At 40.8% G+C, this 15,993-nt stretch overlaps 1 protein-coding gene across 1 annotated transcript in view; it reads left to right on the top strand.

The window, feature by feature from the left end:
• The first annotated feature begins 1,474 nt into the window (after positions 1–1,474).
• Positions 1,475–15,993, top strand: part of LOC113167151 (plasma membrane calcium-transporting ATPase 3-like) — a 38,309-nt gene continuing 23,790 nt past the window's right edge. Inside the window, exons 1-14 of the mRNA XM_026367561.1 lie at positions 1,475–1,564; positions 1,899–2,097; positions 4,075–4,332; positions 4,863–4,988; positions 5,251–5,376; positions 9,142–9,183; positions 9,318–9,482; positions 10,533–10,604; positions 10,767–10,909; positions 11,872–12,004; positions 12,963–13,072; positions 13,202–13,336; positions 14,463–14,569; positions 14,702–14,777. Of these exons, the coding sequence (XP_026223346.1) occupies positions 1,475–1,564; positions 1,899–2,097; positions 4,075–4,332; positions 4,863–4,988; positions 5,251–5,376; positions 9,142–9,183; positions 9,318–9,482; positions 10,533–10,604; positions 10,767–10,909; positions 11,872–12,004; positions 12,963–13,072; positions 13,202–13,336; positions 14,463–14,569; positions 14,702–14,777 (1,782 nt within the window). The remainder of the gene's footprint in view (positions 1,565–1,898; positions 2,098–4,074; positions 4,333–4,862; positions 4,989–5,250; positions 5,377–9,141; positions 9,184–9,317; positions 9,483–10,532; positions 10,605–10,766; positions 10,910–11,871; positions 12,005–12,962; positions 13,073–13,201; positions 13,337–14,462; positions 14,570–14,701; positions 14,778–15,993) is intronic.

The raw sequence follows: 15,993 nt of genomic DNA, 5'->3' as shown, positions 1-15,993 counted from the left end.
GCCAAGGCGAGGCAGAGGGAGAAAAAATCTCCTCTCAAAAGAAAACAACAAAAACACCACGACCCAAAAAAACACGCCCGACAAACAAAAAAAAAAACACCAAAAAAAAAACAAAAAAACCAAATCCACAGAAACAAAAAACCCCCAAACCCCCAAACCACCAACAACCACCCCACACAACCCACCAAATAAACAGCCACCCAAACCAAAAAAACCAAAAACAAAAACCAAACAGACCCCAACAACCAAAAAACCAAACCAACAACACCCAAAGACCCCAACTCCAGGCACCCCACCCTCCAAAAACAAAACAACAACACAAAACAAACAAACAACCACCAACAACACAAAAACACAAAAAAACCAAACACCACAACAACCAAAACCCCCCAAACAACCAAAAAAAAAAACACAAAACAACAAAACAACCAAAAACAAACAAACAACCACCAAAAAAACAACAAACACCACACACAAACACAAAAGACACAAAACCAAAAAAAAACAACACAACAAAACCCAAGACAAACGAAAAAAAACAACAAACCACACCACAACAACAAAAAAAAACACCAAAACAACACACACAACACCAAACACAACAACACACCCAAGGAAACCAAACAAAACCAAACACACCCAAAAAAACACCAAACAACACAACCAACAACCCCCAACCAAAACCAACAAACAAACCACCCCCCCCCAAAATACAACCACCAAAAAAACAAAAAAAAACCCAAAAAAACCCCCCAACCATAAGAACAAAACCAAAACCCACAAACCACTCAAAAACAACCAACAAAAAAAAACCAAAAAACAAACAAAACCAAACCACAAAACACACACAAACCCACACACACACCCCAAACAAAAACAGCCAAACCAACCCCCCAACACAAACCCAAAAACAATAAACACAAAAAAAAAGCAAACACAAAAAACCACCCACACCAAAAAAAACCCAACAACCAAAACAACAAAACACCCCAACACCACCCAAAAAACCCACCCAACAACCCCCAAACCCAAACGCACACAAACAACACCCAACGGCAAAAAACCACATCAGGGACGGATAGTGGTAGCAGAGGAACAAAAAAACCTGAAAAAGAGCAAGACTGTTAAAAAACATACACGAGGAGAAGGAGACGTTTTCTCCTCTGCTCGCCTTGGCTTGAAACCCGGTGTGAGCGTTTTTTCATATGTGCGCACTGATTCTTCGGCAACCTGGGAGCTAATTTGATCCCGCAGCAAACACATTAGGATCCGGATGTATCCCAAACACACCACACACCCACACACAATTACACCACAACACACACAACACATTCGCAGACACACCATGATGGGTGCTTGTGACAGTCACCAATCTTGGCCAACCGCAGCAGCCAAATCACTGTTCCCTCTCCCTGACAGCCAATCAAAAAATATGAAAACGCAAGCTCTGCTCCAAACCAGCTACACCGAACAAATGACATCACCTGTTGCTGGGCAGAACCTGTTAAAGACAGGAAGCCCTGGACCCGATATCCTGGTCTCCATGGAAACTGCTTCACTTAGGGTGAGGCTGAAGGGGAGAGGAGGGTAAGGATGGAGATGTTGCAGTGAGACTGAAGATAAGAGAGGCGAGAGAGAGTTTGGAGTTAGCTGCCATATTTAATAGATTTGTTTATGTGTTTAAAACTTTTTTTATTGGTTAGAGAAAGTTTTTTCCTGTAGGTTTTAATTATTTGAGGAGGAATTTTAAATGTGTATAAAAGCTAAACCGTGCTATTTAGAATTTTATACTCTTATATCAAAAATAAAAGTGACTCGTATTGCTGTTTTATTGCTCCTTACATGTGGATTTCACATCAAACCTTTATTTTCACCCTGCTTCTTCCCTCTGTGTCTCAGGTCTCAGTGGGGACCCGGCAGACCTGGAGCGCCGGCACCAAACATTCGGCCAAAACTTTATCCCTCCGAAGAAACCCAAGACCTTCCTGGAGCTTGTGTGGGAGGCCTTACAGGACGTCACACTCATCATCTTGGAGGCCGCTGCCATCATCTCTCTTGGCCTCTCTTTCTACCAGCCTCCTGGAAAAGAAAGTGAAGGTGAGGACAGGGGCAGATGAGGATGAGGTGTTTTTGTTTGTTTGTTTTGTTTTCTGTGAGGGCGTTTTAGGTGTGAATCTGGATTTGAAAAAAAAAAGTGCTGGAGAAGAAGCTGAATCATCATCAGCATACAGTGTCAGAAAGAGGAAGACGCCTCGTGAACATAGTGAGAGTGAAAGAAAAGGGAGCAGGATGACATGAGTATTAGAACAAGCCTATGCAAATTTTGCTCAGTGTTGTGGCCACAGGGGTTTACATCTGTCACAAAAACCTGTCAGAACCAGAGACCACTTCAGGGGAGCCGAGGAGGGAGAACGCACAAATACAAAAACCTCACGGCTTGGTGAGAAATTTAGGCCTGATTCTAGTTGTATAGCTGATTTGTTTTATAATTCGTTTTTCACTGTGTGAGAAAAAAAATCTGAAAGTGGGGTGGGGGCCGAGGAGATGAAAGAGGCTGCTGAACTGGATGCACTGTGAGGAGGTGAGCTCCAGCCGGTTGTTGAGAATCGCTGATATGACACCAAATTCACACACAGTAATCACACATAGGTGCAGAAAAATAACATATGATGAACACATGAGGCGTTTTTCAGAGCAGATCAAGTCAGGCGCACTGACCTGAGCACAGCTGCAGGGCTGCAAGCAGCTGGAGCACCGATATCAGCCACATCGGCAGCCCGTTCACTGTCGGATTCATTTTGTGTGTTGCTCCTCACCTTTCCCTGCTCAGATATGAACATGAGTGCTACAATATCGCCCAGGTAAACACACAGTAATTAGATTTTCACATTTTTTACACCAGTTTATGTGATAATGAGTGATGCATTTGGCCATATTGGGTTAATAGGGAATGATAAAACATAGCATAAGTACAAGTAAATAAGAGTTATAAAGTCAGAGAGTGGATGAAGAAATGTCAACTGCATCTATTTGAACTGTGCTAACATGTGTTATTTAAATGTACACAGTGTTACTGTAAAGATGGGTTCACAGGTAAGGAAAGTGTGGAAAGTGCAGCGGGAAGCATATCAAAGCACGAACACATCAAATGTCTGCAGTCTCCCTTTGACACCTCTGTGCAGGAGAACCAAGAGAGAGAAGAACCACGTTTTATCAAAGCACCTCATGGGCATGCTGGGCTGAGCTCTGGATTCTTACACTGGATTCACACCTAAACGCTGCTGCAGTATCTGGCTGTGTTCAAATAAAACCTATTGTCAGATCAAGTTTAATCAAAGTATTCGCATCATGGTGGAGCTGTACTTTAAATGTAAATTAATCACATATTATTCTTGTTTCTGTTTATTGTTTGAGTAAATCGGAAAGATTTGCTGTGTACAATCATCTCTCGCTGGTTCGGCGGTTAAAAGATGAAAATGCACAAAACAAGAGGACACTAATACGACAGACAAAAGCTGGGGAGATGAAAAGTGAAAGGAATTGCCAAATTGTTGCTATTAGCTTCCCGGGTCTGTCTAACGCAGTGACAGGTCCTAATAGAAAGGAAGTGGGCTCAGCGGACAGAAGGAGCAAATCTAGGACACTGTGGCTGCGTCTAAAACCCCGTAGTGTCCACTTCATAAGTGCAGCACATGTAAATGCTCTTAAATTACATTTGGTATGCGCAAAATAAGCATTTGTACTAATGTACTATTTGTCATGAACCTTTTTAAATTTGAATGAATTTAAAAAGGTTCATGACAGGCAGGAAATTATATGATGATGAACCACACTCGACAAAGGCTGCAGTCAAACCACTGCAGTCCACCTTATTGTTTGTTTAAGGTCACAGTTAAATGTGCTGTGGGGCTCAAAACAGTCAGTTTGGTGGTGGGCAACTCATTTATCTGCAGGACGTATGTAAAACATAGCGATAGGTTAAATATTATTTGATTCAGCTCTAACGTCACGCCTCTTGCTCTGTGTTTTACAAAATATTTAACCAACTATCCCTTCGCCTCCCCCGTGCTCCAGCATGTGGGAATGTATCAGGGGGTGCAGAAGACGAAGGCGAGGCTGACACCGGCTGGATTGAAGGTGCAGCCATCCTGCTGTCTGTCGTGTGTGTCGTCCTGGTGACAGCGTTTAACGACTGGTCCAAAGAGAAGCAGTTCCGGGGTCTGCAAAGTCGGATCGAGCAAGAACAGAAGTTCACTGTCGTGCGGAAAGGAAATGTCATCCAGATCCCTGTGGCTGACATGGTGGTAGGGGACATGGCTCAGGTTAAATACGGTAAGGAGACCATAACAGATGCTTATTAGAGGAGGAACTTACAGCTAGTTTGAGCATCAATGATTCCATTATTATAAAATATTCTTAATCATGTACCTCTACATGTTTACCATTTACAATTTGTAGTATATATTATTTTAATTATGCACAAAACAGATTTTACAATGAGTTTACAATTTACACAATTTATAGTTAGAATTAGAATTTAAAGATATTTTTTAACAGAGTCAGGTGAAGTCTTAATTACAGGTAATTACATCCTGGATGTACAGATATGTAGCTTCATATTTAACATGTGTTTGACTGAAATAAATCTCATCTGACTTTATAAAACATGAATAAAATTATTTCTCAAAATGTTTGAATGTTCCTGCTTCACGCACACTGCTCTCTTGTGTTTAGTGCTTTAGTGTTACCTAACATGCCCACAAGATGCACAAATCTCCTTGTTAGGAGCTCATGCACTGACATGTGCCTAACCTAAAACTACAAGGTGAATCAGACACTGTTCTGTGTGCATCTGTGTTCAGGGGACCTGCTGCCAGCCGACGGTGTCTTGGTTCAAGGCAACGATCTGAAGATAGATGAGAGTTCTCTTACAGGAGAATCTGACCATGTACGCAAGTCCGTGGATAAGGACCCGATGCTGCTCTCAGGTTGGTTTCACACTTTTAAACTCAGCTCCCTATCATCCAGCTGGTTCTACTTGGAGAATATACATACCTTCTGTATAATGGCACAATCTGGACAACACTGTACAGTATATACAGTAGAGCACAGGTCACCTCCATTATATGCTTATATCTTTATTTATGGAGACAGAAAATGCATGAAAATGAAATATAGTTGGAGTGAATAATAATGTTTCAGGTATCTGTTTTAAATCTTAAAATCATCATCAATCCGTTTGGCGTTAAGGTACCCATGTGATGGAGGGCTCAGGCAGGATGTTGGTGACAGCTGTAGGAGTCAACTCACAGACAGGCATCATCTTCACCCTCCTGGGTGCTGGAGACGTGGAGGAAGATGGCAAGGAGAAGAAAGGTAAGTGAAAGAGAGTAACCAGTGGAGAGATCATAAATGTGCACTGGAGAAATGGTGCTTAGGACTGTAAGGAGAGTGCGTTACATACAAAACGTGTTGTTAGAACAGGATACACTGCAGCTGATTGTAGCTGCATTTGCTCATAAAGCAAGATGAAGGGACTAAATATTTAGTGATACATCAGAAGCACAAATGGTTTTGTTCTTGAAATATGCAAACCAGTAAAGGGAGGAAACAGATGCTAAGAAAATCCAGCAAAGGAGAATCATTCTGTTTGACTGATAATATTTCGAGTTGGAAAGTTATTCAGATGAATAGAAAGAGATGTGATGAGCCACAAATACACAAACCAACAACATAAACACAAAAAGGGACAATAAAAGATAAGAAAATATACTACAAAGGAGTCTCAAATCCTCAAAGCAAAATGCAAAATGACCACAAACCGATACATGACTACGACAGCGGTACACACAACAACCACGAAGACATGGAAATGACAACAAGGACAAGGAAACACAAGATAACTACAGTGTCACGGTCACCACAAAGAGACTCAAAGCACCCTCAGAGAGATGCAAACCACCACAAAGACAAAACAAATAGAAAGAAATGATTTCACGTTGGACACGTGGGGGTGTGTGTGTGTGTGTGTGTGTGTGTGTGTGGGGGGGGGGGGGTTACATGTTTGTGCCCAGGGGCCCATTGCCACATTATGTGTCCATGGTCACACACTGCAGTGTGCACGTGTGTGTAAAGTAATTTGGGTGCCAAACTGATTTCAGTTAAGAGCTTCAACAGGAAACACATGAGTTTAACCTCATTGATAATTTAGCCCACATCCTCTCCACCCCCCTCTCCACTCCCTGTTTCCCTCTTTCTCTCTCTGGCTGCCTCATGTTTTCATGCCCCCTCTCTCTGCCTATTCATCTTTCTCTATTTCTCTCACTTGGTCTCTTGTTTACCCCCGTCCTGTGCCGCCCCTCTTTCACTTTCCTTTCTCCGTCGTTGCTCTCCCCTGTTTCCCCATTCCCTCCCTTAATTTGAGAAGGAGAGGCTATAGATTGAATCAATTATTGAAAGAGCAGAGGAGGGCTGGAGAGATTCAGGGAAGAGTGTTGGTTGGTCAAAGCATTAGCCTATGCTCAAATTTGTTTCGGAAGAGCCCTGCAGTCAGAGCAGAGCTGCAGACAACAACATAGACTACACATACTTTCAGAAGCACTTAAGGTTAATATCATTACCAGTGCACTCATCTGTGCCTCTACCACTGCGGTTCTCACGTCTGTATGGGAATGTGTGTAGTATTGTTGGCATATTAAAAAAGGAGAAAACATTTGTGCAGAGTGGAATAGTGGAATGCAGAAATGGGCAAATGTTCTTATCATAATTATTTAGTAAAAAGAAGCTCTTATGGCTTGTTGTCCTCGTTCTGTTTCCAAAGTGTTGCTTGTGTACTAGGATGTATTGCACTCAGTGCAGCAGCCTCTGTGGGCTGGATCATTCAGACAGTCATTTACTGGAGCTAATACATTATTTATAAGACTTCCACAAATGCCATAACTTGTTAGTTTTCCTCATGCAGTGTGGGTTTGCTATGGGGCTGTTTACTTTTTTTCCATTTGAAGAGTTCATTTGCAAAAAAAAATAAAAAATTTATAAATAAAAAAAGGAGCCGATTTTGGTGAAAATTCGTAAAAGAATGCTAAAACTCAGTATTATTAAAAATGGATTATAATTTTGTGCTTTATGGCAGATAATGTAAAACATCACTACCGTTCTTTAAGAAAACCAAAATCAGTTCACTTCACTTAAGATAAGTTGGCAGTGAGATGCGTCTGAAACTGATCAGTATCAGTGATCAGCTTAAAATTAGCTGCTTAATTTGCAGTAAACTGAAAGGCTGATACGATGAAACACTGAAAACTGTGAAATACTAAATACTGTGGCTATTTTCAATATAACAACACATGAAACAGGCAATGAACAGTGGAGCCTCACAGAGAGAAGGTCATGGGTTTGAACCCATGACCAGTGGGTTTTTTAGCTTTTAGTTATTAGTTATTATATGCAAAGAACAAATAACAAGTGAGTGAGTCAGGGGTGAAACAAGCAGAGGTCAGTCCCCGTACAGCTCATTTATACAGCTCAAACACAACAGACAAAAGAGGCTGAGAGCCTGTGTGTTTGTATCACCAGTTTCTGAAGCAGTTTTTCTCTTGAACCAGTATAAAAGTCAATTATATTGGGGAAAAACGAGATAGTGGAAGAGTTCCTCTGTAGCATTCTGTGATTTTGTACTTGCAGCTGTATAAATCTTTAGGAGATTTGTATCACATGTCATGACATCCTTAGGAACATGTCCAAGACAAAAAGACACAGCCAGAAAACTGAAACTGAGCCGAGTACTGAAACCCACGTATTTTAAATTTCTGCTTTAGCTTGGCTGGATCCTTTCTGTGTGGTTTACACGTGTCTGTGTGAGTTTCCTTTGGGGACAGATAGGTTAACTGGTGACAGTGAATGGCCCCTGGCTGTGATTGGTTGTCAGCCCTGCGTTAGGCTGGCGATCTGTCCAGTGTGTGCTCCATCTCATGACCTTTAATAGGATAAGCGGTAAAGATAATGGATGAACATGATACATCAAAATGAAAAGGTCTGTAAAATGATTACATATTTCCAGGTTAGCACAGTTTTCAAATACTCTGACTGTGGACAAGAAATGGCGCCATGCGTAGTCATGGCTCAGGATGAGTCAGTTGTGGAGCGAGCGTGTCTGTAGCCTTTTAAATAAGACAAACAATGTCTCTTATAAACCTCTGCAGGTTAAATAACACTGGCACAGTCATGCTCTGGGATTTTGCAGTCTGACTGTGTGTAATATGACCTTGTAAATGTGTAATATGCATATTAATAGGTTGTTTTGTTGCAGTTTCCAGCACTTTACTTGCTTTTAATTTGAACAAATTCACAGCCATTATATGGGCATAATTTGAATTTAAATGTCTGTGTCAGCGAAAAATGGCTGTTGGATTCATGTACATTTGCCAAAAAGCAAAACCAAAAACAATCACTATTATTTAATAACGTTTGATTTTGTAACTTATCAGTATTTTGTTGACTCACAGTAAAAAGCACGATTTCTGAAAATGTGTAAAAATGGGGAAAATTTCTTTTTGCAAACGAACTCCTCATGTTGACATTGAAGTTATATTCATTTCATTTTTTCATTCTGTATAGTCCTCAACATGCTTTCTACTTGTACACGTATCATTCACTTCTTGCATTTGTTATTCTCTTCTTTTTGCTCTCTTTTGTTTTCCCTTTTTGCCAAATCTTCTCATGCACCCCCAAAACCTTCCTTCCTCACACATTCCCCAAGCAGAGGACAGTACTCAGTTGCTCATCTCTACAGATGCCAGTTACAGCACAGTCACCAATGGTATGTGAGCATAAAGTTGTCTGCCCTGCTCCCTTCCTCAGCTAGTGAATGGACCCCCATAAACAGTGCAGTAAAGTGATACTGACCTATGATGGGCTTTTATTACAAATTGTCTTTCAGTCTCTTGACCCCAGTGTATGAAGATGTGTCTACCTTTATTACTCTTTCCTTCAGTATCGTGTCTTTGTTGTTTTCTGTTTCTGGCTGTCTTAAAATCACAGATATATGCACACATGTGAAGACTACCTTTGCATAACTGTTTGTCTTTCTTTTCCATTATCTTCATGTGTACCTGTGTCTAACTCACCCTGCCTTTCTCTTAGGAAAACAACCTGATGGAGCCGTGGAAAACAATCAGAACAAAGGTAAAAGCTCAGACGTGTCTCTGTGTGTGTGTGCATGTAAAAGCTTAGTGTGGATGTAGGATGCACTTACTTCATCTCCTGTTGTAGTGCTGAAGGGAGTGTAAAGGTTTTGTGTGTGTGTGCGTGTTTTTCAGCCAAGAAGCAGGATGGGGGTGTTGCCATGGAGATGCAACCCCTGAAGAGTGCGGAGGGAGGGGAGGTAGAGGACAGAGAGAAGAAGAAGACCAATGTTCCAAAGAAAGAGAAGAGCGTGTTGCAGGGCAAGCTCACCAAACTGGCTGTTCAAATTGGCAAAGCAGGTAAAGAAACTCAAAGTAGATTTCACACTTGTCTAGGAGGTTTCTCAATCTGGGTCTGGACTTGTGTTCTTGAAGACATCCGTCACAGCCCCAGTACTGTTCCAATTCAAATCCTGCAGATGTCATGTATGCCAGAATGCACTGAGCACCAACCTGCAGTGATAGCAGAGAGTCTGAGCATGGCTCAAAGCTGTTACCGCTTTGTCCTCAGTGTTATTTATTCAGGCAGATTTTCAACTTTATTCCAACATAAGACTTAGCTGAGTAGCTGGTCACTGCCTACTGCCATCCAGGTAGAGCAGTTGTGCCTTTGCACCACTCATGGATGATAAAATGTGTTGAAATGTAGAGTTCAGTATTCATTGATGACTATCTTTAGGTAAAGTTAAGTATACTCTGTGGACATATTCATAACACATCAAAACCAGCTGTATCTTTTACTGCACCCACTATCAGTTTGGTTATTTTTCCTGACAAAGATTGTTTGTGTAATTGAGATTAGTTTGGCACAGTACAATGGGATACAGTTGTGTAATCACCGGTGCCAAGCTGCACTCCTGGTGTCAGAAAGAACTCTGCTGTTCCAGTTGCAAATTGTGACAGGACTCCCAAGCGAACTTGCCAAGTCTGAACTCCTAAGTACACGAGTCTGAACTTGGCGTACTCAGCATGGAGAAACACCTATAGAGTAGATTCAGTAGCTGTCACTCTCTCACAGCTTCTGTTGCAGTAAATATAAAGTGAAATTCAGAATGTTCTTTCTGAATTGTAGGTGTTGTGTGAAACTTTGCAGATAAGGTGCAACGAGTTAGTTAGAGTTATGTGTTATTATCTCTCAATAACAGACACGTAGACATTGATACTGCAAAAGTGATAAGTGATCTCACAGTAAGGGAGTAAAATGAACAGTGAATCATTGTTGATCATTCATTGACTGGGCACGCATTATTTCAGACCTGAAAGGAAAACAGAGATTTCCAATATGCAAAAGTCAGAGCAGGCTGACAGAGTGACACTGATAAACTGTCCCTTCTTTGAATCTCCCCACAGGTTTGGTGATGTCAGCCATCACTGTCATCATTCTGGTGCTGTTCTTTGTCATCAACACGTTTGTCGTTGAAGGTCTGTGTGTATATAATCTCTCAACAAACACAAACAATCCTCACTTCCTGGCACACTCATGCCAGTCTTTTCCCTGGTGTCAAATGTTTACCACTCTGCCGAGTATGACTCACTTTGCAAAGTGTTCGTTTGGCCCTAACATGTAGTGTGGTTTGGTTGCAGGTCGTGTTTGGTTGACAGAGTGTACTCCGGTCTACATCCAGTATTTTGTCAAGTTTTTCATCATTGGAGTCACTGTGTTGGTGGTGGCTGTCCCAGAGGGCTTACCGCTTGCTGTCACCATTTCTCTGGCTTACTCTGTCAAGGTAGATCCACCCATCCAGTCTATTGAGTGGTTACTGTTTTTGGTTCTTTTACTAGTGTCATGCTGTGCACAAACAAAACTTGTTTGATAATATTAAACATGAATATTAGTTTGCTTGTATAATCTAACAAGACAGAAGTCCAGTTAGCTAGCTTCACCTGGATGCATTCACCTGTAGATCCAATCAAGGGTGTCATTATTGTAACACACCCCTCACCTCTGACTGTCCAGCTGCAATATAGATAGTTTTCATTGTATATATTTACATTTGTGTTGGACTAATATTATTGTGGAAAGTAGAATCCTTTATTAAGCAATATATTCTCCCTAAATTGAGATAAATGCAGCTTGTTTAGATTTTTTGTGAGTTTTGTGTTTTCTGTGTACAGTACCTCTCCTGCTGTGTGTGTGTTTTATATGTCACTAGATGATTCTCTGACATTTCACAGTGTCTCTGCAAGAATCTCTAGAAATAGGCTGTTGAGACCTGAAAGAACATATTCTAGCTTGATTGAAGAAGAGGTCCAAGTACTGAGCCTTGGGGAACCCCACACATAATTTTCATCCACTCAGATGTGAACTTATCAACTAGGACAAAATACTGTAGTTCCGGTTGTGAAGATGCTTGTATAATCTAATTTACAAAACAATTTCTCTCATATATTTACAGTAGGATAGGCCTGCTGCACAAAGTTAGCCTACATTAATTATCCTTTATCACCACCAGGTTAATCAGTCTTTGCATATGTTGTATTCTCTGCAATCTTTCTTTTGAATATCTGGTTAAAATGTGTTTTCATATGATGAAAACAGGTACTGAACTTCTTCCCTCTCTAATCTTCCTTCTATCAATCCTTTTCTTTCTGCCTCTGTCCTTTCACCCTCCCTCTATCATCATCATTCCCTCCCACACCATCCCTGCCTCTCCAATTCCTCTGCTCTCCATTCCTATTTCATATGTAGAAAATGATGAAGGATAACAACCTTGTACGCCACCTGGATGCCTGCGAGACCATGGGCAATGCCACGGCTATCTGCTCTGACAAGACCGGCACCCTCACTACCAACCGGATGACCGTGGTTCAGACTTACATAGGTGCGCGAAAAGCAAAACTTCATTAAAAAGCAATAAATTCATAAAGAATATTTTTTTAAATACAACATTAGTGCTACCTGTGATCCATCATAATGACAACATTAAGTTTAACAAAAAAAAAGAAAAAAAATTATTAAAAGAATGATTTGACATTGCAAGGTTAAGTCCAAAAAAATGATCTGATCATCTTCCTTTCTTTTTTGAATTCCTTCTTTAGCTCTTAAGCAAAAATCTGAGAAACCATGATCTTGCTGAACTTTTCTTATTTTGAGATGGAAAATAAAAGAATTACAATAGCTCATAGTGTAGTGCTAAGATCATTACCCTTCATGTGGGAGGCCAAGGTTTGAGTCCTGGCTGTGGCCTGCCTCCAGTAGGGGTCCTTAGGCAAGACCTTCTTACCCTGTCTTTGAATTGTACCTTGTATCTCACTTGTAAGTTAAGTTTGGATAAAAGTGTCTGCCAAATGAGTAAATGTAAAATCAGGAATGGTAAGACTGGCATAAAACACTATAGACGACTGCTGTAAAGAAGTTTTAGTTCAACTAGTTTGATTTTTCTAATGTGCACTTTTTTAGATTCAGTCATATGACTGGAAAACAGTTGTCAGCTTGGAAAATTGCTTTATGTGTGGACAGCATTCTGGTTGTGTTTTCCATACATGTCACCACACACTTACGCTACAGTGCTAATTAACGCTGTTGTGCAGATGATGCACAATTTTATTTCTTTGTTTTGTCAGTATAAACAGTTGTTGCTGCGAAGATCCCCTTCCACACAGTATCAAGTCAGCCATCTGCTGTTTTCCTCTGTGTATCATTTCCATATTCTTTAGTGATTTTAAAAGACCATTTCTAACTATTTAGAGTTGAACTTCCATAAAAAGGTAGAAGATGCTGAGATATCTTTTTTTTAGTTGAAAAATTCCCATTGTTAATGTTAGATTGTTGTTGTCCAGGTGATGTGCACCACCGCGTGATCCCCGACCCTGGGCAGATCAACCCCCGGGCACTGGACCTGTTGGTCCATGCAATCGCAATCAACAGCGCCTATACCTCCAAGATCCTAGTGAGTCACAAACACACAGAAAAGCCATTTTTAGGGTCTAGAGGATTTTGAGAACCATTTTAAAAAAGATAACTTTTGCTTTCCTCCCTCATCCTCTCGTTACCTCAACTTGCTTCAAATAATACTCAGCCACCTGATGTGGAGGGCGGCCTAGCTAAGCAGGTGGGCAACAAGACTGAGTGTGGCCTGCTAGGATTCGTATTAGACTTGCAACAAGATTATGCCCCTGTCAGAGAGCAGATCCCTGAGGAGAGACTGTACAAGGTAGGAGATCATGCACCACACCCACCTCACAAGTTTCAGTTTATTTATAGGAACTACGATTAAAAGGTCCCCTGCAGCCGTAACAAAGGGCTCTATCTCTTATTTAAGGCTATATATTCTCTATATGACTCTTTATTTATATACATGCATGGAGGGTTTATATCTGCATGTGCAAGGCAAACTAACAGTATCATTGGAAAAAGCAATGCAATGACACAAGTGTACTGCAAACCTCAATTGGCTTTACTGTGTGCACATTGATGCACATGATATCTCAATTTAAAGCCCGAACAGTGGCTTGGCAAGCTCACGGTACCCTGAAGTAGGTCAGAATACACAATTGCAGTCTGTTGCACTTTTGATGATTTAGTGGGTCTAACTCTGCATTTGTATTGTACACTAGACAAGGACCACACTTGCTGGGATATCATTCAGCAGTTTTTACCACAGATGGCACCAGCATAAATGTCCTGCAATTGTAGAGGAACTAAGTATTCACAGGGTTTCATTCCCCTAAATGCTCTGTGTGCCCTCCCAGAGCAAAAATCCTGGGCAAAAATAGAGAAGAACACATAATATGCACTTAATAAAACTTGTAGTATACAGCTATGCTGAAGGCTATTGGCCCAAGTACAGATATAAATCCACCCATCTAGCTTAAGATGAGATGTAAAATGAAGTGAAAACCTTGACCTGCTGGTAGCGCTTCAGGAAAAGTCAGGGGATTGAACATAGCCTTGAAGTTGATGAAATATTTTAGCCTGAATCAAAAAACCAAAGTGGTGACAGATCATCATCCCTCTGTAGAGCTCTGCTGCTGCCATGGCTAAAAGTGCATTCTCCCCAGAAAGAAGCCCCTCAAAGAGAAACAATACATTTACATGGTGTCTCTTAAATAAATGCTTTCTGTGCCTGTGTGATACCATGAACACAGTCACTCCACATGTAGTGGAGCCAACATGTGAAAACATAAATAATAAGAGTGCCAAAATGGTCTGTGTGCTAAAGCTACACTGGATTTTCTAAAGTCATATTATTTCTTTAAAGCTATTCAATCTGCAAATTAAAAATTACCTTCCAAGTTATGTCTGTCTACCTCTGATTTTGCTTTTCCGCTTTTGCTCAGGTTTACACTTTCAACTCGGTGCGTAAGTCCATGAGTACGGTGATCAAGCTGCCTGACGGTTCCTTCCGCCTCTACAGCAAAGGAGCGTCCGAGATCATGCTGAAAAAGTGAGTGACAGGGGAAAGTGAGGGAGAGGGACAGAGACACAAGTGTTCCTGATGATATTAAAGCACGTAAATAAATAAAGGCAAACGTTTATTTTCTGTTTCACTATATTCTATGGTCTCTTTTCTCTCCAGGTGTTCCTTTATACTAGATGCCAATGGAGAACCCCGCACGTTCCGCCCACGTGACAGAGATGAGATGGTCAAACAGGTTAGATGTGATGACTTTTAGTATTAATTTTGCTGGATTGTGCTGGTGGAATTGTTCATATGCTTTCTTGTTGACATGGAATGTTTCTTGTTTAATATCCAAGATGTATAAAATGTTTTATTTTGCATTAAGTACAGTTTTATATAATATGTTAATTAGTGAGCTTTAAACATGGTGTAATTAATATTACTGGCCATCTGTGAGCAGCTGTAAGAAGCCTTTTGGGTCAATATGATGCACATTTTATGGTTCAGTGTTTTCATTCATTAGGAGTCTGTATTCACTCTCTTTTAGCTTTGCTTTTGGTCTCTACCATTTGCACTCGGAAATATGTGGAACTTTAGCTGCTGGATTCTCTACTCTGTTCCCCACATGCTGTGTTTGGTGCTGAGTAGGTCGTGTACAGTGGGTTTTTAGAGCTTTTATCTGAAAACACCTGCCTGCTGCTGCTGAAAACAACACTATGAGAGCGATGACAGCTGAACAATGAGCTGAAACTCACATTGAAGCTGAAGCAGAGCAGAGCTACAGATTCAGCTGATAAGTCGTTTCAGACTCGTTGCTTGAAGCTACGCTTTCACGTTGTCAACTTCTTTTCACATTGTCATTTCATACACTCTTATTATAAAAATGCCAGTTTGGTAGGTATACTTTTGTGCCAGGCTAGCTGATTCCCCCTGCTTGCAATCTTTATGCAACACTAAGCTGACTTCCTGCTGGCACCATCAGCATACAGTATTCACGGAAATATAATTGGTGTCGATCTTCGAACATTTCTTTTAAAAAATGTAATTTGATAGCATTGCTGTAATGGCTGTATAACTAGGTGTTGCTTCATTTTCGGTGTTTCTGCTGTTTGACCTTCTTGGGTACACTTGTTCCCAAATCCTAGTTACTGCCTGACGTGCTCTGTAATAGCTGTTCACTGAAGATTACAATCATGTGTCAGACAACCCATGATGTGCCTCATAGATTAATACAAGGCAAACTTGAAAAAGATGTCAGGTCATTTGAAAACACAGCAGATAGTGTGGAACAGGGTGCTCTAATTGAAGTTATTACATCCTGAAACTGTCATGATAACCACAGCATTTATCTAGGATACTGTCACAAAGATCTGTTGTACAAGTTAGCTGTCTTTTGTGTCATTATTAAGTCAGGTTTTCTTTTTCAGAAAGCTGCTAAAACTCTCTGAGACTTTGCTGACTAAGTCTGC

The sequence above is a fragment of the Anabas testudineus genome, chromosome 7 (genome assembly GCF_900324465.2).
Source record: "Anabas testudineus chromosome 7, fAnaTes1.2, whole genome shotgun sequence".
Taxonomy (NCBI): domain Eukaryota; kingdom Metazoa; phylum Chordata; class Actinopteri; order Anabantiformes; family Anabantidae; genus Anabas; species Anabas testudineus.
This window is presented reverse-complemented; position numbering and strand designations above follow the sequence as displayed.